The sequence below is a fragment of the Capricornis sumatraensis genome, chromosome 2 (assembly GCF_032405125.1).
Source record: "Capricornis sumatraensis isolate serow.1 chromosome 2, serow.2, whole genome shotgun sequence".
NCBI classification, from domain to species: Eukaryota; Metazoa; Chordata; class Mammalia; order Artiodactyla; family Bovidae; genus Capricornis; species Capricornis sumatraensis.
Window position 1 is genome coordinate 133,495,681 of NC_091070.1, and position 22,333 is coordinate 133,518,013.

The following is a 22,333-nucleotide window of genomic DNA, read 5'->3' on the forward strand; positions in this document are numbered from 1 at the left end:
CATCAGTATCTTTTCCAGTGAGTCAGCTCTTTGCCTGTGGCTGGTACTGACTGTATTGGACAGTACAGCCTTTGCCGATAATATTATTGTCATTTTTCAAAGGAGCAACTGGTTCAGAGAAATTAATGGAGCTTGCCCAAGTTCACACGATTTTATTTAAAGAAGTTTTTGAGCAGAAATATGTTTTAGGAAAGTTAATTTGGCAGCGCATGTAGAATGGATGGAGGGGAAGGAAAAACACAGGCCAAAAGAAATGAGAATCTTACTTGAGTGTTTACAGTGGTAGCTAGTGGAGAAGGCAATGGCACCTGACTCCAGTACTCTTGCCTGGAAAATCCCATGGACAGAGGAGCCTGGTAGGCTGCAGTTCATGGGGTTGCTAAGAGTCAGACACGACTGAGTGACTTCACTTTCACTTTTTACTTTCATGCATTGAGGAAATGGCACCCCACTGCACTGTTCTTGCCTGGAGAATCCCAGGGGTGGGGGAGCCTGGTGGGCTGCCATCTATGGGGTCGCACAGAGTCGGACACGACTGAAGCGATTTAGCAGCAGCAGTGGTAACTAGAAATAAGAATGGTTGCAAATGACCAGGAGCTGCATCTTGTCACAAGAATATTGTACCGCATATCACTAGGCTAGGAAAAGGGCAAAATTTGAAATGTGATTTCTACTGAATGTAAATTGCTTTTGCACCATCGTAAAGATAGAACTACTAAAAAAAAAAAAAAAAGATAGAACTACTGTAAGTTGGGGATCGCTTGTACTGTTAACTGAAATAGAAAATTCATGAACCTTTTTGGGGTTTATGAGCATCTGGTTTGGGTTTGAGTACTTTTTATGGGCAAGTCCCTATTCTGTGAGTAGAGAAGGGGAATTCCTCATCAAGGATTTTATCCACTTCAGACATCCTCCCCAATTTTTATACTGTTAAAGAAAATGAGCTGTAAGGGATGTGCAAGTCAGGTGTTCTCAGAAGAAGGAATGTTTATTTCCAGATCCAAATGGATTAGGGAAGGTTGTGTGGATATGGTATCTCAGCGTGATTTTGAAGAACAGGAAAGATCTGGACATGTACAAACAATTAAAGGAAGAGGTCATGTGGGAATTCTCTGGTGGCCCAGTAGTTAAGAGTACCAGGCTTTCACTGCCATGGCCTGGGTTCAGTCCCTGGTCCAGGAACTGAGATCGTGCAAGCTGCATGGCAAGGCCGAAAAAGTAAAATAAAATAAAATAGGCTTTCCCATTCTCCCTGGACAAAGACAGTGCTTTCCCTAACGTTGAACAAAATGAATCATCTATCTCCAGCACTCCTACTCTCTTCTCTGACTTTATCCCATATTCTGGAACTTGACTGGGACCACAGCCTCCAACATACCTGAGATTAACACAGCCCTTGGGATTCTGGGAGTTTTGGTGTTTGTTTGTTTGTTTGTTTTTAAGAGGTCATGCGTCTAGCAATAGGGTGGACAAAATCTTCTGAAAATCCCTTATGCCAAAATACCCAAATGCTGAATAAATTATATTAGCCTTGTAAATGTATAGCAGTCCTCATAGGAAAGAAGGGAAAATTCCCAGGGCTAAAAAGTCGAAGAGAGTTGACACCAGGGTCGTAAACTAGTAGTGTGTCTTTTGAGGGGGCTTTGAAATAAAGTACAGTTACAGATAAATGATAGGCTACCCCTGTTACCACCCAAGTTAGAGAGAGAGAATTCATAACCCTTTGACCTCCCGGATGTATAACTTCCAGAGACACCATTCATGTTATATAATTTGTGTAGGTGATGCCTGTGTGTCAGGGGATGACTTTTTCATAAAAGAAGTGTAAATATTCCCATTTGCAGTTGTACAACTTGTGGCCTTGGAGAACCACCTCTGCCCTCAAATCAACCGGGAGCCTCAAAAATCTACATATTCAATGAAAGATGGGCTAGGAAGAAATATCTCCTTCCTGGCAGAGAGGGATCACAAATTTGTTCCTTTTATCACAGCTCCAGGTGGGGGAATAAAGATACCACATAAGAACTTAAAACTATAGGGCCTGTCATCACTCAGATTCAAAGTTTAAATTTACTTGTATACATGATCTGAAAAACTGGGAAGCCAAGAAATTAAAGTCAACCCAGGTTCATAATGTGCCAGAGTACCTGGAAAAAATACAGACTCTCTGGAATGATTCACCCTTAATCTAAGCCTTTTAGAATACTCCCAATTAAGATAATCTAAACAGGTTCTTTGGTGGCTCGGAGGTTAAAGCGTCTGCCCGCAATGCGGGAGACCCGGGTCCGATCCCTGGGTCCGATCCCTGGATCAGGAAGATCCCCTGGAGAAGGAAATGGCAACCCACTCCAGTATTCTTGCCTGGAGAATTCCATGGACAGAGGAGCCTGGCAGCCTACAGTCTATGGGGTCGCAAAGAGTCGGACACGACTGAGCGATTTCACTTTCACTTCAAACAGGAGCACATAGTAAAAAATTGGAAAAAAAAATGTGTGCAAGGGCTATCAGAACCAACAAATTCGAAACTAGACTCCTAAAGATTTTAAATTCAAATTTTTAGAAGTTACTAAAAATTTATAGAAATTAAGAATTATTGTCCAGAAACATGCTGGGGAAAGTCCTATAGGAACTTCGCAAGGAATTGGCATCAGGTGAAGAAGGACTGGGAGTGATCCCTGAGAGATGGGAAACAATGGCTCCAATTTACTGCCTAGGAAGAGTTCCCAAGCAAGACACCCAATGTGAAAGTGTTAGTTGCTCAATCATGTCCGACTCTTTGCGACCCCATGGACTGTAGCCCACCAGGCTCCTCTGTCCATGGAATTTCTCCAGGCAGGGATACTGAAGTGGGTTGCCATTTCCTTCTCCCAGGGATCTTTCTGAACCAGGGACTGAACTTGGGTCTACAGCATTGCAAGAAGATTCTTTACCACCTGAGCCACAAGGGAAGCCCCAGGGAACTAGCATGATTAACTAAATAGAGGAGTAAAATTGATGAAATGTTTAGGGATGACAGGAAGAAAGAACAGAAAAGAGATTATGATGATTCAGACAGGAAATTACTCAAATTGGGTGTACAATGGTGACTCTAGGGATAAAGGAAAAGAAACTTATTTAGCAAGGTTTAGATGTACATATTTAGTAGCAAGTCAGATGATCAGAGTTAAAGAGAAGTACAAGTCAAAAATGGCTGAGGTTTCATTATTTGGAAGGTCAGTCTGAGATGAGGAAGCTGAGCATGTTCAAGGATCATGGAGATAAGAGTGTAAGTTTTTACAGAGTTCATGGGAAATACTGAATTGCAGTCTGTCACACTATGAGAAGGTACTCCTCCAAATATGAAATTATTTTCACATGTGTAATAGTAATTTCTTATAATTTGAAAGTATTTCTATATTTTAAAAAATTAAATGCATGGAGATAAATTAATATTTCCTAATTCATATTATTGACACCTCATTACTCACCAACATCCTTAGTCTGGAATTTAAGGGAGAAAGTGGTGATGTATGGTATAAGTGTAGATAGGCCTTCTAAAGTTAAGTGAGAAAGAAAACCAAACAAGCAGTGTCCTTGTTGAGAAAGTAAGGGTGCTGTTGGAAACAAAACAGGAATACTCAGATGAAGCTAGAAGAGTTGAGACTTGAAATGTATAGCAATTAATGTGTGGTAGTGGAGGAGGAGGTGTGACACTATTTGTAGCCAGACAAAACAAAGGTTCAAAGGTGTGCAAGAGGGCATGACACAGTTGGCAACCGAAAGAGATTTGCATCATGATTGGTGTTAGAATGGAACTGCCTGAGTTTGAATACTGTCTCTACTGCAGCCCTATGACCTTGGGCAGTTCTCTTAACTTCTATGATTCTGTTCTGAGGAATAAAGGAGATCATATGTTTAAGGTACTTAGTAGGCTTGTTGACACAGTAAGCACTGTTTTTGTATTGATGGTGAAGATGATGATAGCTAGGGCAGGGAACTGGGAGCAGACAGAGAAGTGGCCAGAGAGGAATGTATTGAATAAATAGAGATCAGACAATAAAAAGACCATAGGCCATGTTAAGAAGGAAAGAAAACTTGTAAGGGCATGGGGGGAGGCACTGAAAGGTTCTCTGGAGGAGAACAAAGTGGTCAGATTGGTATTTTAGAATTAGAATGCTTTTTTAAAAATATAGTAGAGTCTGGGTTGGTTGTGGTCCAGACTAAGGGAGGACCATTTAGAAGGTTATAATAATAATCTGGTCAAGAAATGATGGTGGTCTAGGTAGAGTAGTAGCAGTGAAGATGGAGAGAAGGGGCAGATTTGAGGAAATCCAAGAGGTGAAATTAATAGTCGTTAGTAATTGATTATGTGTGGAAAGATGGGGTAGAGAGATAGTGTCTGGATGCAAAAAGTGGTTGATTCCTGGTTCCATTTACTACGAAACTGAAGGAGAATAGGTGTCAGTAGATGGTGTGGGAATTGATCAGAAGTGAAACAGCCGAGGATGAAAAGTACAATTTTGTGGGATGGGATGGCCGAAGTAGAATAGATGAAATACTCTTGAATAATCTTACCTAATTTGGTTTTTTTTTTTCTGCCTCAGGAGACCTGTTTGAGATGTGGTGGTTTCAGCAAGGCCTCAGTTTCCTTCCTTCAGCCCTTGTAATTTGGACGGCTGCTGCTTTCATATTTTCATATATCACTGCTATCACACTTCACCATGTTGACCCTGTTTTGCCTTATATCAGGTCAGTGAAATGTATTCTTTTGTGGAGAATGGTATGTATCATTCATGTTTTAATATTGAACTCAACATTTAATTTTAACATTTTGAAATTCAAATTTTATGTTTGATATTACAATAATAAAAGCAGAAAAAGGAAGTTGTATTTGGTTCTTTCTGTGTCACAGAGAAATATGGAGACAGATGGTTAAGGTTTAGTTAGTGAATTGTGATACCTCAATGCCTGTTTTCCAAATAAGTATTCAAGGTTTCAGGAGATAGAGTTGGAATTGTTTTCCCTTTACAATTCAAAAATACTAGAACAACAGTAATAAGTATCTGCCTACAATGTGGGGGACTTGAGATCCATCTCTGGATCAGGAAGATCCCCTGGAGAAGGGCATGGCAACCCACTCCAGTATTCTTGCCTGGAGAATTCCATGGACAGAAGATCCTGGCGGGCTACAGTCCATGGAGTCTCAAAGAGTTGGACACGACTGAATGACAGTTTCACTTTCTTTCAAAGATAACGGTAATGGCAAACATCAATTGATTTGCTTACTGTGTACAAGGTAGTGTTCTAAGCATTCTTCTTAAATAGGTCTTAAATAATTGAATCTTTACAGCCACCCTTTGAGTTAGGAACTATTACCCCCATTTGATAGAGGAAGGAAAGAGGTCCAAGGAGGTTGTTTGTTCAAGGGCATATGACTCAGTAATTGATGGAACCAAGATTCAGTTTGACCAGGTGAACCGTTCGATTCTAGAGACTATGATCTTATTCTTTATGATATGTTGCCTAGATTTTTCTGACACACTAAGTATCTACATTTGTTGATAATGTTTTTGAAATATCAAAACTACTTGTGATTTAAATATGGGTACTTGATTACATGTGCTATGTCCATAATCTTTTTTTTTCCAGTTATAAAGGCAATACGTTCTTATTATAACACATTTTAAACAGTACTAGAGTGATTATAAAAGTGAAATTCAAAGTCTTTTCCAGCCTCCCTCTAGTTTCTGCTCCTCCAGGAGTGATTAACGACTTGGTTGATTTCCTCCCAGTTTGGTTGGTTGTTGTAGTTGTTTCATTTGTTTGTGTACCCTCTGAAAAATAACCTTTCCAACACAGAAAGTAGAGCACTTCTTAAAGGTGATAGACTTAAAGGTTAACTTTATCTGTTTTAAATGTCAAGAAGAGATCAGGGCAGTGCCATTTCATTTATTGTTTCCACAATGGTATGGTGTAGCACACAGGTCACCCACAGATTGAGTCTACTTTAAGATTTATAAAATCCAAAGATATAAAGTTTCCAGTTCTAGGAATAATTTTGATAAGTCGCCACTGTTCACCACTCTGATCTAAGGACCTGTAGCTTAAAGAGCCAGTTCATTTTCTAGTAACCCCAAGAGAGCATACATATTCGTGAGAGTCTTCCATCATTTTTATTTCCCCTTAGAGAATTTGCTTTTCATTTCAAAGAGCTCTTTATAATTTGAGGCCATTGAGTTCGTTATGAGTTTCAGTTCTCTGATGGTACTGCGTGTGATTTTCTGATAGAACACTAGACACTTCCTTTTCTGTCTCTGTTCTGCTGCCTTTTACTTCTTTTTTGCTAATGAACTTAGTAGTATTATCTGGAGAATTTCCTCCCACATTTTAATGTATGTAAACTCAGTGGTACTTATGTTTACTTCTCCTAGGCTCATTGTCTTCATCTGAAAAATGATAGAGTTAGCTAGATACTCTGCAAAGTTCCTTTCAGCTCATAGACCCTACCTGCAAGACTTCACTGTTACACTCCCCATACGACATACAACCAAATATAAATTTCACCTCAGGGATAATTCACAGTTCAGAGACAGTTCTGCAAGTGTGCTTCAGGTGTTCTCTTGGTTCAAGTTATGAATGTGTAGGTAGGGTGCATGAGACTAGCCACTGGGGTATAAGAAGAAATTGTTAGAATGTCTATGTATTTTATATTTCAAAATATTTAAACTTTTATTTGGGAATTCCCTGGTGGTCCAGTGGTCAGAACTCCTCACTTCACTACCAAGGGCCTGGGTTTGATCCCTCGTTGGGGAACTGAAATCCCACAAACCACGCTACGTGGCCAAAAAAAGAAAATAACTTGTATTTAATATATGCATAATAATATAAATAACATAATAGTGATCAGATAATTTTTTTTAATGATGCATAATGACCACTGGGTTGGAATGCGATGCTGATGAGGTGATGGGCTTGGCTATTTTTATTTGTAGGCCAGTTTGTCATTCTGATCCAGAGCACACTTAGCCAGCCATCTTGGAAGTGCATGCTATTATTTACTTGAAAGTGAAAGTGTTAGTCACTCAGTTGTGTCTGACTCTGTGCAACCCCATGGACTGTAGCCTGCCGGGCTCCTCTGTCCATAGAATACTCCAGGCAAGAATACTGGAGTGGTTTGCTATGCTCTTCTCCGAGGGATCTTCCTGACCCAGGGATTGAACCCATGTCTCCTGCATTGCAGGCAGATTCCTTACCATCTGAGCCACCTGGGAAGCCCCATAAGTTAGTTACTTATGGGTAATCTAAAACAGGAGCATCATTTGAAATACCACAGTTAAAATTATGAATTTTTTTTTTCTAATTTACTTTTATTTTTTGGTGATACCATGCAGCTTGTGGGATCTTAGCTCCACAACCACGGATCAAACCCATGCCCCCTGCCTTTGAAGCACAGAGTTTTAACCATTGGACCACCAGGGAAGTTCCATGAATTTTTTTCTGATTATAAGAATAATACATATGTATTTATTCTTGAAAAATTGAAAGGTAGAAGCAAAGACAATCCCCACTCTCTGAAGATGATCAAAGAGTAACAAAATCTTTTGTGTCTTAAGAAACATTGTAGAGCGGGAAGGAGCAGTCCTTTGAATCAGTATTTGATACTTTACCTTCCTAAACCTGATCCAAATATTCACCAGATATTTATTATTGATTCCTTAGCGGATATGACTTTCCTCTTTTTTTTTGATTAACATTATCAGGGTTGAGATCCTTCTTATCTCCTTCCAATATTACTTCAATTTGAGGATAAAAACTTTGTCTTTTTAATCTTTTCAGTAGTTTGAGGAAATGGGAAGGAACTAACATTCACAGAGTGTCTTCTGTGTGCCTGCAGCTATGCTGCATGATACTTTGCATGCATGACCACGGTTTCATTTCCTTACGTTGATCTGATGAGTCTGGGAAGGAATTGCTAGCTTCGTTTTTTAGATAGGGGGCAACCGTGGGTATACATAGAACATACTCAAGGTTCCCCGGTTAGTAAATGGTGGGGTGTTAATCAGGATCTATGCATTTCATCCTGCACTGAAAGACGGGCATGTAAACAGACACATTGCAATACAGTGTGATCTGTGATTTTAATAGAAGTCTGGAGTGGAAGCTGTGTGAGTCACCTAGGCTGTAGAGAGGAGAGAACTCAACACTGGCCTTGAGTGGAATCTCCAGAAGGGCAAAGGCAAGGGCTTTGTCTCTTTTATTTCCACAGTGTTTTTGTCCCTAAAATGCTGTCTGACAATCCTGTTAGGTGCTTGATAAATATTTTTAAAAAGTAATCAAGAAACAATTAGGTGTTAATTATAGGCAGAGAACAACAGATGCCCAAAGGATCTGAAAGGATCTTTGGTATTTAGGAAATATTCAGGTGAGACAGATAAACATGGTGCCTGGCTGATGTAAGTTAGTAATGCAGATACAACCTCAACATGACAAGGATAGCTATTTTATCAATTTATAGTGAATTCTATTATATGAAAAAGAAATAACCTTAACTGATATGAGAAAAAAGTGAACATCATATATTGAGAGCTGAAATTGTCATGTTCTCATTATAAAATTAAGGGTTGAGTCATGGAATTTATAAAAAGATAAAGGATTTGAAATAACCTCTTTTGTTTCTTATCCATTAGAAGAAATACACGTGTATATCTAAATCTAATATGAGAAATCCTCATACCTATTTTTTTTTCTTTTTTCTTTTTCTAGTGACACTGGTACAGTGGCTCCAGAAAAATGCTTGTTTGGGGCAATGTTAAATATCGCCGCAGTTTTATGTAAGTAGTAAGAATGATTTTGGGAATCAAAATTTATAGCTGAATTGCCCTTTACTGTTGGGTTACTTGTTTTACTTGCTAGTTACATTGAAGGAAGGTTATCATCACTAAATTATTGATGACAGATATGTTTATTTTAAAGTAAAAACAATGTCTAGAAATGCTAAATTATGGAAATAAATCTTTTAAAAATATCTATAGAGCTATTTGATTACTCATGCAAATAGAAGCTGTAAAGTATAACCAAATATTCCTTGAGGTCTTAAGGGGATTTCTTAAGCAACCAGTAGAGGACAAAGAGCTATCAACACACTGACCACAACTAACCTCAACAAAATTCCTTTAAGATAAACAATTGAGAAGTTTGAGAATAGCTATGAAACTGTTTTGATTTTTGAGTGATATTCTAATGCCATAGAAATGGGAGTTCTACCATACTATTTTGCATTCCTTTCATTATTTTTTGAGTTAATTTTTAAATTAATCGTTTACTAAAATAATGCTTTTTCCACCAATTGTGATTGTTTTAAATATTTGCATTTTTCTATATCATGTTTATTATTTGCTCAGGGCAAACACTAAAGTTAAAAAATTATTTCATCTTATAACTAAAGTTTTCAGAAATATGTCTCTACAAGAGTATATCTCTGTTATGTTTCCTACACTTTTAGTTCTTTGGCAATATTTTTGCAATGGAAGGTTTAATTTGGCCCTTTCTTAACCAGTAAGGACAGTCAAGTGGGGTTTTGTTTTTTTTCCTGACTACTGTATCTGATTGAGCCAAGTTGTAGCAATTTGAAATGAAATGAGAGTGAGGCAAATAATCCTTTGGTATTTTTTGCCTATGTCTATCTTATCCATATTCTTCAAACTAATTACTTTAGACTTTAATGCTAATCATATGTAATAGTTTGTGTGAAGTCGCTTTACTTATATCTGACTCTTTGGGACCCCAAGGACTGTAGCCTGCCAGGCTCCTCTTTCCATGGGATTCTCCAGGCAAGAATATTGGCATGGTTGCCATCCCCTCCACCAAAGGATCTTCCTGACACAGGGATCCATGTCTCTCATATCTCTTGCATTGGCAGGTGTGTTCTTTACCACTAGCACCACCTGGGAAACCCCCAGTTTGTGCTTTATATAACATATATTATTAGAGATTTTCAGAAAACATCAAACTCACCTCCTAAATTTTTCCAAAGTATTTTTACCATGAGGCCCACAGGAAGCAAAGAACTTGCTCAGTTCCACAGAGATAATAGTAGTTTTACAGTACAATCTTTTTTTTTTTTTTACATTTCCCAATTTTTTTTTATTAATTTTAAGGTAATCTTTTCATTTGCTGAAAGGTTTTTTTTTTTTTGGTTTTATTTTTTTATTTTACTTTACAATACTGTATTGGTTTTGCCATACATCAATATGAATCTACCACAGGTGTACATGTGTTCCCAATCCTGAACCTCCCTCCCACCTCCCTCCCCATACCATCTCTCTGGGTCATCCCAGTGCACCAGCTCCAAGCATCCTGTATCCTGCATCGAACCTAGCCTGGTGATTCATTTTTTATATGATATTATACATGTTTCAATGTCATTCTCCCAAATCATCCCACCCTCTCCCTCTCCCACAGAGTCCAAAAGACTGTTTTATACATCTGTGTCTCTTTTGCTGTCTCTCATACAGGGTTATCGTTACCATCTTTCTAAATTCCATATATATGTGTTAGTATCCTGTATTGGTGTTTTTCTTTCTGACTTACTTCACTCTGTATAATCGGCTCCAGTTTCATCCACCTCATTAGAACTGATTCAAATGTATTCTTTTTAATGGCTGAGTAATACTCCATTGTGTATACGTACCACAGCTTTCTTATCCATTCATCTGCTGATGGACATCTAGATTGCTTCCATGTCTTGGCTATTATAAACAGTGCTGCGATGAACATTGGGGTACACGTGTCTGTTTCAATTTTGGTTTCCTCAGTGTGTATGCCCAGCAGTGGGATTGCTGGGTCATAAGGCAGTTCTATTTGCAGTTTTTTAAGGAATCTCCACACTGTTCTCCATAGTGGCTGTACTAGTTTGTATTCCCACCAACAGTGTAAGAGGGTTCCCTTTTCTCCACACCCTCTCCAGCATTTATTGCTTGTAGACTTTTGTATCGCAGCCATTCTGACTGGTGTGAAATGGTACCTCATTGTGGTTTTGATTTGCATTTCTCTACAGTAGAATCTTAAAAGTTCTTTAGAAACTATAGCTGGTTCTTTGCTTGTTTTGTTTTTTCTTCTCTCAGATTATCTTTAAAAGGAAACTATGCTTCTTGAGACTTCCCTGGTGGTCTAGTGGTTAAGACTGAACTTCCAATGCAGGGGGCATGGTATTGATCCCTGGTCAGGGAACTAAGATCCCACGTGCAGTGGGGTCAAGGGGTGGAGTGAGGGCGGGGGTAACTCCATGTTTCTAGATACCACTGACTTTTGTGAGCTCTTTATTGGCAACTTTATTCCTTAGTTATGTATTACTTTTTTGTTTTTCCGATTGTCTTTTCCCAGGTGTTGCGACCATTTATGTTCGTTATAAGCAAGTTCATGCTCTGAATCCGGAAGAGAATCGAATCATCAGATTAAACAAGGCTGGCCTTGTACTTGGATTACTGAGTTGTTTAGGACTTTCTCTTGTGGCAAACTTCCAGGTTTGTGTTTTAGCCTAGCATGAGTATTTTCCTGAAGTACATAAAAATACATGCTAAAAAAGGAAACCTAAACATCCAGTTACATAATCTATAATACATAAGCAGATATTAGAGTAATGCTTGCTGCTATAACAAAGTCCAAAATTTAAGTATCTTAACACAATTGAAGTTTATTTTTTACATAGATGTATCACATGCTGGTATTTTTGGTTGGTAGGTGGCTTATCTTCCACAGTGATTTAAGTCCACACACTGCCCATCTTTGGGCCTTGCAAATCCTTAAGACTCTTTTGTCTTCTGCATCTAGCTGCCTGAAACAAAGAGAACATGCAAAATTCACACCTGCTTCTTAAAAACTTTGACCTGGCAGTGACTCACATGGTTCTGTTCACATTCATTTTTGCTAGATACAAGAAAGGCTGGAAAATAAAATCTTGCTGGGCAGCAGTTCCCAGGGCAACTCTATACTATGGAAGGGATACAGAAATTTGTGTGGACAGCTAGCTAGCTGTCTACCACAAATATGGTCCTGCCTTCTGTAGTCGGTTTGTATAGCTCAGTGTTTAAAAATGTGTTTGGAGGTTTTTAGTATTTGGATAGTGATTCTTTGCTCCAGTTATCCCTTGATCAATTTAACAATATTTCTCTAATCACTGTATAGTAAAAATGGATTGCAAAGTGACCTTTACATTTAACATAGCTACTTCTATTTGTAGCTGATACTTTTATACACAGCCCAGTGAATTCCAGTGGGAGTTCCTAATAGCATCCATGCAAAACTGCCTTTCTCTCTTAATCTCATTCAGCCATTAAAACAGTTTATATTTGTATACATTCTTAATTTTCAGCTTCCATTCTGATTCACATTCATCACAAGGGTCTCTTTGACCTTGTAATTTTGAGTCAAATTACTTTTTCTCTTGATAATATCTATTTTCATGCAGCTTTGGACCTGTTGAATGAATATGCTTTACATCTTTTACTTATGGCTTCATGGCCTGTTCATAAGCAAACCCTGTAGCATTACTCACATAGCAAACAGTTCTCCTTCCTTCCTTTCTAATGTAAACTTTCACTGCTTATTTAAAATGATGAGTTAAATGCCTCTTTCTCTTCTCCCCACTTCTCTCTTGCAGAGACAAACTCTAGTTGATTCATATAGGAAAAATTGTACACAAACCAGGTCTACAAAGGATTTATAGGTGCAGAGCTTAAATTGGAAGAGAGACACTTTATTTTAAAATAGGAACTTGTTGGTTTTGTCTCTTAAATATTTCTTGAAATCATCTGCTTCTCCATTTTTTTCCCAACTGTCTCTACATCTCCTGCTCAACCAGTTTAGATTTTACCACCTCTCCTCTGGATTACTGCCATAGTCTCCCTAATAGTTCTTCTGCATTCAGTGTTACATCCCTTTAATTTGATACTGCAGCCAAAGTAATCTTTTAGAAATATATGTACACCTCATTCCTGTTTCCTTGTACCCCTGCTTAAAGCTCACAGGTCCAAGGTCACGTGAAAAGAGATGAAATCAAGAGAGGAAAAAAAATAATTTGTTAAACTGCCAAGCTGCTTAATTAATCAAAAGGTGCTGTGAGATCTGACTGCTGTCTACCTGTATAGCCTCATGCTGCATCATTGCACCTCCTTATATTATACATAGCAGGAGTCTTTCTGTGTTCCTTAAATAAGGTTTACTTAACTGTGTTTCATACATTGTTTCTTCTGTTGCACATGCTACAAACCAAGCCTAGATAGATGTAGGCAGACTTTATTTCCTCAGGGCAGTCTTTTTTTGTCAGTAGATTTCCTCTTGTAAATTTCAGGTTTTCTTTCTTTGTGTTTTCTAATCCTCTGGAAGCTAATTCTTTGCAGTACTTCTGGTAGTATAATCTCTTATTTATGTTTTTTAAAATTTATTTTTAATTTTTAAGTTGATATATTTCTCCATTAAGTATAGCTCAGTGGTTTCATTCACCATTGTATACCCAGCACCTAACATAGTGCTTAGCACAGACATGCTTTCATATTAAGTATTAATATTTAGTAACTTACTGAGAGAGGCTAAAGGAACTAAGCGGGATAGATAAAAAATTCCCTGTGATTACTGTGATCATCTGCATTTAAAGAGACCTAATAATTACAATATGGCCTTTGAAAACTCTGACTTAAAAAAATACATTATTTAATTTATCTGAAAACAAGTGTGTATAAAAGGATCCAGCAAGGGAATTCCCTAGTGGTCTAGTGGTTAGGACTCTGTGCTTTCACTGCCAAAGTTTTTGTATGTGTGTGCTTGGTCACTCAGTCATGTCCAACTCTCTGCGCTCCCATGGACTGTAGCCAGCCAGGCTTCTCTGTCCATGGAATTTTCTAGGCAAGCATACTGGAGTGAGTTGCCACTGTCTGCTCCAGGGGATCTTCCTGAACCAGAGATTGAACTCACGTTTCTTGCGTCTCCTGCATTGGCAGACAGATTCTCTTTCAGAGGGCTTGAGGTCAGTTCCTGGTTGAAGTAAAATCCTGCAAGCGTACAGCCAAACAATTAAAAAAAAAATGCAGTGAAACAAATATGTGTCCTCAGTGTTTAGGAATTTTTCCCATCCTAGTGTGTCAACTGAAATAAAAATATACCATGTGAGAGATGTGAGAGATGTGAATTGCAGTTTTATTTGGGAACTTATGAGGGCTTCCCTTGTGGCTCAGCTGGTAAAGAATCTGCCTGCAATGCGAAAGACCTGGGTTCAATCCTGGGTTGGGAAGATCCCCTGGAGAAGGGAAAGGCTACCCACTCGTGTTCTGGCCTGGAGAATTCCACGGACTATACAGTCCACGGGGTCGCAAAGAGTTGGATACAACTGAGCGACTTTCACTGAGGACGATAGCCTGGAGGCATCCTCTGAGATAGCTATGGGGAACTGCTCCAGAGAAGTTAAGGGGGCTCCCATCAGCATATATGTGATACTGGAAAAAGAGTATATTCAGTCAAACACATGTCTCATAGAAAGTTGCTGCTAGTCATAAGGCAGGACTGTCTAAGTTAGTGCTTATCTAAGTATGAGAGGATACAAGAATTTGGGTTCATAAAATTATCTCTTGAAAATTATCTCTGAAGGCCTGTTGTGCCAGTTTTTCCCAGCACACAGAGTGCCTCATTACAGATCTCTGCCCTGAGCTCTGTTCAGAGTGTGTTGAAGATGAGTGATTACCAGGGCTAATCCCTGTAGGTCCAGATGGTGAGTGACATTCTTTAGTTGACTCTAGAAAAATTTATCCTCAAGGAAACTTGGAAGGGATAACTAGGCAGGAATCTATATTGATTTTCTAAAGCTGTCATAACAAAATACCACAAGCTGGATATTAAAAAATCAGAGAAATTTATTCTTTCAGGGTTCAGGAGGCCAGAAACCTGAAATCAAGATGTTAGTAGAGTTGGTTCCCTTTTGGGGGTTCAGAGGGAGAATCTATTTCGTGCCTCTCTCTCAGCTTTTAGTAATTCTTGGCATTTCTTGGCTTGTGGCGGCATAACTGTAATTTATGCCTCTGTTATCACATGGCATTCTTATTTCCTAGAAAATTTATCTTCAAGGAGACTTTGGAAGGAATATCATTCAGTTCAGTTACTCAGTCGTGTCCAACTCTTTGCGACACCATGGACTGCTGTATGCTAGGCCTCCCTATCCATCACCAACTCCCGGAGTTTACTCAAACTCAGGTCCATTGAATCAGGGATGCCATCCAACCATCTCATCCTCTGTCGTCCCCTTCCCCTCCTGCCTTCGTCATCCTGCTTTCCCAGCATCAGGGTCTTTTCAAATGAGTCAGCTCTTCACAGCAGGTGGCCAAAGTATTAGAGTTTCAGCTTCAACATCAGTCCTTCCAATGAACACTCAGGACTGATCTCCTTTAGGATGGACTGGTTGAGTCTCCTTGCAGTCCAAGGGACTCTCAAGAGTCTTTTGCAACACCACAGTTCAAAAGCATCAATTCTTTGGCACTCAGCTTTCTTTATAGTCCAACTCTCACATCCGTACATGACTAGTTTTTAAGTTTCATTAAAACTTTTAGGTGAAGATTACAGGGTTTATAATTTCTGTAGCAAACATTTGCCCCTGATCACACACATACCTCTATAATTTGTCTTGTCTTTGTCAAGGAGTATGTTTTTGTTTTTGTTAAAGTTTATCTATTTTCCAGGCAAGAGTACTGGAGTGGTGTGCCATTGCCTTCTCCGATATATATATGATTGATTGATTGATTTTTTGGCCATGCTGGGTCTTTGTTGCTGTGTGAGGGCTTTCTCTACTTGCAGTGATCGAGGGCTGCTGTTTAGTTGCAGTGCACAGGCTTCTCATTGCAGTGGCTTCTCTTGTGAAGCATGGGCTATAGGGTGCATGTAGGCTCAGTAGTTGTGGCCAACGGAATCAGTTGCTCTGTGGCATGTGGGATCTTTCTGGATCAGGGGTTAAACCAGTATCCCTTGCATTGCAAGCAGATTCTTAACCACTGGAGCACCAGGGAAGTCCTAAATATATTTTTAAAGAAGATAAAATTGTGACTGTTGTGGTACATGTGTCAGAGATTGCATTTAATTTATTAATTAATGAGAGGAATAGTCAATACTGCAAACCACTTCAAAAAGAAGTCAAAGTGCCATACAATTATAAGTCAGAAAAGAAATGCTCAAATGAATTTACAAATAGATTCTAAACTAACAAAACTGGTCATTATTCACAAAGTGAAAGTCAGTTGCATTCAGTGGGACACAGTACGCCTTTCTATTCACATTGATTACTTGTGTTACTATGCATTTTCAATAAGTTAACTTTTATCTCTACACATAATATCTATCATTGTACCAGTTCTCTCTGCAAAATAGCCTAATCAAAGCCAAGAACAATTAACATTTCTATAGAATCATTCCCACAGGCTCTAGCATTCTATTGAAAGGGTATCTGTTGCCCATTTCAAGATCTTTTGCTGTTTCCCTAGTCTCTAAATGACAAAATTAAATGGATTAAGCTGAAGTACTGTCAGTTAAAACCAGCTTTATACACCTCCATTCTGGTTATAAACGTAGTAGTGAATGCTCTCCATTCTTTTTCTTATAACTGTGGGATTTTGTTGATGGAACTGTGTGCTGATCACATGTGGGCATTGATCAGACTTATCTGTATTTAGCTTCATCAATATGTGAATGAAAAATGTTGCCTGCCACGTCAGTAAACAAAGGATATTGCAGTCATCAAGCCACTACAGCCGTCCCCAACAGTGAGCCTTGAGAAAACTCAGGATGGAGACAAATGGGCTCCCAGCTGCCAAGCCTTCAGCCACTGCAGCCACCACCCAGCAGTGTACCCTGAGGGGACTCAGGATGGGGACTGGATACTGGACCTAGATAGTTAAGGTGCTTATCAAAGGAATGATTTCAATGAGCCCAGGCTCTTGCATCTTTCCATATATAGAAAAGCACAAAACTAAGTTGAGATATCTGGTTTTCTTTAATTAATAGTAGTCATCTTTGTTGCAAAACTTACATGTATCTGGCTCCTTCCTTACCTCTTCAGGACAGTTTCTTAGAGCTATCTGAGAGGCTACCTCCTGGACTTGAAGTCTTCAGAAAGTCTTCCAAATAAAATGTAACTCTCAAGGTAGCTTAGATGGTAAAGAATCTGCCTGCAGTGAGACCTGGGTTCGATCCCTGGGTTGGGAAGATGCTGGAGGAGGGTGTGGCACTCTAGTATTCTTTCGTGGAGAATCCCCATGGACAAGGAGCCTTGTGGGCTACAGTCCACGGGGTTACAAAGAGTTGGACATGACTGAACAACTAAACACAGCACACACTCAACTTTTATCTTGTGCATGTTTTTCAGTCAACAAATACATGTGAGAATATTTTTAAGGAGAAAAATCCTGCTCTTAGCCCTAAATCAATTTCATTTTTGCAGCCTGTATCCATATATACTGGTAAATTCACATGAACCAAGAAGATACTACCATTTTGTATTGTTTTATGGGTGCTGAATTTTTTTTTTCTTTGTGACCCAAGGTGATAGTAACGATTTTTTTCCCTTCCCAGTGCTCGTAACTTACTGCCAGTTAAAACATCCCAAACCTTATCAAAGTAGCACTTTCTCCAAAGGAATCCAAATAACTTGTTATCTTTATTTCTTTATACTTGAGACTTCTTACACCTTCAGCTTAAAAAAGACTATATGTGAATTAGCATAGTTGTTTATAGAAGGAGAGAACCAACCCCTAACCTAATCTCTCTTCTATTACCTTAGTCATACCCTCTTTTTTCTTTTAATGTAAATTTTACTTTTTCAATTGTAATGTAATTGATTTACAATGCTGTTAGTTTCTGCTGTACAATGAAGTGAATTAGCTATGAAAGTGTAGTCGCTCAGTCATGTCCCACTCTTTGTGACCCCATGGACTGTATGTAGTCCACCACGCTCCTCTGTCCATGGAATTTTCCAGGCAAGAATATGGGAGTGAGTTGCCATTCCCTTCTCCAGGACATCTTCCCAACTTGGGGATCAAACCCAGGTCTCCCGCATTGCTAGTAAGTTCTTTACCGTCTAAGCCACCAGGGAACATATCCGCTCTCTCTCGGATCTCACTCCCACCTCTCCTCCCCGCCCCCGCCACCCCGCATCCCTTCCATTTAGGTCATCACAACACCAAGCTGAGCTCCCGGTGCTATACAGCAGGTTCCCATTAACTGTCTGTTTTACACATGGTAGTGTATATATGTCAATCCCATTTTGTCTCAATTGTCCTACCTTCCTCTTCCCCATTGTGTCTACATGTCCATTCTAGATTCCACATATATGTGTTAATATATGATATTTGTTTTTCTCTTTCTGACTTACTTCACTTGGTATGACAGACTCTCATTCCACCTACGTCTCTACAGATGACCCTGTTTCATTCCTTTTAATGGCTGAGTAATATTCCATTGTGTATATGTATCATATTTTATCCATTCATCTGTCAGTGGACATTTAGGTTGTTTCCATGTCCTGGCTATTGAAAATAGTGCTGCAGTGAATACTGGGGAGTCATACCCTCATACCACCTGCTGTGTGGTATCTTGTCAACCAACTGACACAGGCAGCATCAGTTTAGAAAACTGTATTAGGTTGGTACAAAAGTAATTGTGATTTTGCATTGTTGAACTTTGCTGTTTGATATTGAAATACATTCTTAAGTAAATGTGATTATGTTATACACTATTTTTTTTTTTGCTAATGACTTAGTACTTGTTTATTTTATATTTATTTTAGACTAGGGAAATTATGTTAGATGAAGCAAATTTGAACAATTTTCTTATTCAAGTTCAAAATGGGTCGTAAAGCAGTGGAGACAACTTGCAACATCAGCACATTTCACCTAGGAACTGCTAAGGAACATACATTGCAATGGTGGTTCAAGAAATTTTGCAAAGGAGACGAGAGCCTTGAAGATGGGGAGCACTGTGACTGGCTGTTGGAAGTTGACAACAACCAATTGAGAGGATCACTGAAGTTGATCCTCTTAAAACAACACGAGAAGTTGCCGAAGAACTCAGTGCCAACCATTCTATTGTCGTTCAGCATTTGAAGCAAATTGGAAAAGTGAAAAAGCTCAGTAAGTAGGTGTCTCATGAGCTGACTGCAAAAAAAAAAAAAAGTCATCATTTTGAAGTGTTGTCTTCTCTTATTCTATGTAACAGCAAACCGTTTCTCAATTGGATTGTGATGTGCGATGAAAAGTGGGTTTCATACAGCAATGGGAAATGACCAGTGCAGTGGCTGGACTGAAAGGAAGCTCTAGAGCACTTCCCAAAGCCAGACTTGGTCATGGTCACTGTTTGGTGGTCTGCTTGCTGCCTGGCTGAACTTCTTCAGCTTTCTGAATCTCAGCAAAACCATTTCATCTGAGAAGTATGTTCAGCAAATAGATGAGATGCAATGAAAACTGCAGTGCCTACAGCTGGCATTGGTCAACAGATAGGGCCCAGTTCTGCTCCACTACAGCATCCAACTGCACATTGCATAACCAACACTTCAAAAGTTGAACAAATTGAGCTGTGAGGTTTTGCCTCATCCGCCATATTCACCTGACCTCTTGACAACTGACTACAACTTCTTTAAGCATCTCGACAACTTTTTTCAGGGAAAATGCTTCCACAACTAGCAGGAGGCAGAAAATGCTTTCCAAGAGTTCACTGAATCTCACGGCAAGAATTTTTATGCTACAGGAATAAACAAACTTATTTCTCATTGGTAAAAATGTGTCATTGTGATGGTTCTTATTTTGATTAATAAAGATATGTTTGAGCCTAGTTGCAGTGGTCCAAAACCATAATTACTTTTTCACCAACCTAATACTTCAACCAAAGGCTTTGATAATAGAATTTTTGGGGAGTTACTGTCATCACTTTTAAATGGGGGCATATATAGTAAAAAGTAAAATGTAAGGGGATATTAATGAGAGTAAGGCAAAGGAAAACAATAAATTAATTCAAAAACAAAGAGTAAGGCAACAGAGAAAAAATTTGCAATTTATGCTAATCCCTTATTGTATAATTTATCAAAACAAGTCAAACTAGAAACAAGGAAGAATGTTTTAATTTCTTGAACCTTTAAATTGTATTTAGATTTTATTTAAATTTAAGTTGATACTCCTTGCCTCCTGCATTCCCAGCCATCCTAGTTCTCTTTACTTTGTTCTACTCTTTTTCTATAACCCATATCACTATTTAACATATATGGAATTATTTCTAAAGTTTATTTTTTATTGTTTGTTTTCCTTCACTTGAATGTAAGCTGTGAGGGCCAAATTTTTATCTGATTTGTTTACTCATATATCTGAATGCTTAGAACAGTAGCTTGACACATAAGTGGCACCCAAATAAGCATGAGTAAATGAGTAATTACTGTCATGTTTTCACTAGTGGCATATGAAGTAATTTGGATGACTGTAATTTTCAGGTTTATGCTGAGTACTGAGAGAAAATTATCTCAGGAAATAATCTGTAGATTCTACATAGCTTTCCTACTCAGTGAATGTCCTGTTGAATTTGCTGGACTTGTGTTTTTAAATACTGTGTTTGCGATTTTGTAGTTTCTTTTATTGACTTATTTCTTCCTTTTACCTCTCAGAAAACCACCTTTTTTGCTGTACATGTGTGTGGAGCTGTGCTCACATTTGGTATGGGCTCGTTATATATGTTTGTTCAGACTATCCTTTCCTACCAAATGCAGCCCAAAATTCACGGCAAACAAGTCTTCTGGATCAGACTGTTATTGGTTATCTGGTGTGGAGTAAGTGCATTTAGCAGTATCCTTTGCTGTAAAATGTGGCTATCCTTGAAAGGGAATTGAACAACAACATTTAAGTGAACACTGTTGACATGTTGTAAACAGACCTTTTGTGGGTGAGCTTCTTGGTTTACTAAATCCTAAATTAATTTGAATCATGAAATTCAAATTTTTACTTGGGACATGGTAACTGAGTGAGAAGCAAAGATAATGTCTAGCCTAATCATACTCACTTCAAAGATAGGAAAGATGAGTTGATTTCCTCCTTAAGAACAATTGTGTAGCAAAAGCTTATGATAGAACTAAGAGTTTATTGAGCAAAGAGAAACTGACTCTGCAAAGCATTTCATAATAATCTGGGCACATTTTAAATTTTACTAATGCCATGTAATATGAAGTCTTTAAGAAAATGGTTTTGGGCCTTGGAAACAAATACACGTGTGATCCTTTTAGATCTTTGAAGATATTTGTTTTTAATTTTGAGTTTAACTTAAACTTGCAGGTCTTCCTTGAGATTCTTCCTTGACTTATTTCTTTTTAATAGTGCTGACTTGCTCATCACTTTTGTACAATGGCAGTTTTGGTGCTGATATAGTACAGAAACTCCACTGGAACCCTGAGGACAAAGTAAGAACTGAAATAATTTACTAGATACTCCTAATCAGAATCCATATTTTAATGCTCAAAATGTAGTATCAAGTTTGTCATGAGCATTTTTTGCATGTGTGCATGTTCAGTTGCTCAGTCATATCCAACTTTTTGGGATTCTATCGACTGTAGCCTGCCAGGCTTCTCCGTCCATGGAATTTTCCATGCAAGAATACTGGAGTGGGTTGCCATTCCCTTCTGCAGGGGATCTTCCTGACCCAGGGATCGAATCTGCATCTCCTGCATTGCAAGCGGATTCTTTATACCACTGAGCCACCTATTAACCTGAGCATTGTTTACTTAAACTTTTTTAGTGGCATTTAATGGCTCATGACTTTGGAAAAGGCAGTAACTTCTTGGTTGTAGAGTTAAGTTCTCCTGTTCTTAGTTATTTGAATGAAAATTTTACTTGCTATAAATGAAAATGTGATAGGTCATTTAGGATGTCTTTAATGTCCACCTTTAATTCTAGAGATATGTCAAATAAATCAAGGGTTGATATTTCAGAATACTGATTGGTTTATAAATATTACAGGTTTTTTATTTGAGGTCATATGAATGAAATTTCACAGAACTGTCTTTTTTTGTTGTTGTCACTTCAGGGTTATGTGCTTCACATGATTACTACAGCAGCAGAATGGTCTATGTCACTTTCCTTCTTTGGTTTTTTCCTGACTTACATTCGTGATTTTCAGGTAAGAAAATGTAGAATCAGATATATGCTGTCAAACTTCCTTTGGTGGAATAAGAAACTTTCTATAGGCAACTCTCTCGCCTTTTCAAAAATTAGCTTCTTAAGGAGTGAGCCAGAAGAGGAGCTTCTAACGTGATTTGTTTCTGTGCTTTGAGAAATAGTGTTCTTTTAGCAAGGTT

The 22,333-nt window shown here is 38.5% G+C and overlaps 1 protein-coding gene across 3 annotated transcripts in view; it reads left to right on the plus strand.

Moving 5' to 3' along the window:
- Positions 1-22,333, plus strand: part of DRAM2 (DNA damage regulated autophagy modulator 2) — a 30,327-nt gene that overhangs the window by 4,061 nt on the left and 3,933 nt on the right. The window contains exons 2-7 of one of the 3 annotated variants that reach the window (XM_068963661.1): positions 4,584-4,728; positions 8,743-8,810; positions 11,362-11,501; positions 20,654-20,831; positions 21,357-21,439; positions 22,063-22,155. In XM_068963661.1, coding sequence (XP_068819762.1) covers positions 4,598-4,728; positions 8,743-8,810; positions 11,362-11,501; positions 20,654-20,831; positions 21,357-21,439; positions 22,063-22,155 — 693 coding nt within the window. In that variant the 5' untranslated portion in view covers positions 4,584-4,597. Of the gene's footprint in view, positions 1-4,583; positions 4,729-8,742; positions 8,811-11,361; positions 11,502-20,653; positions 20,832-21,356; positions 21,440-22,062; positions 22,156-22,333 lie in introns of those variants that run through there. The other 2 variants (XM_068963662.1, XM_068963664.1) reach the window with 2 other exon arrangements.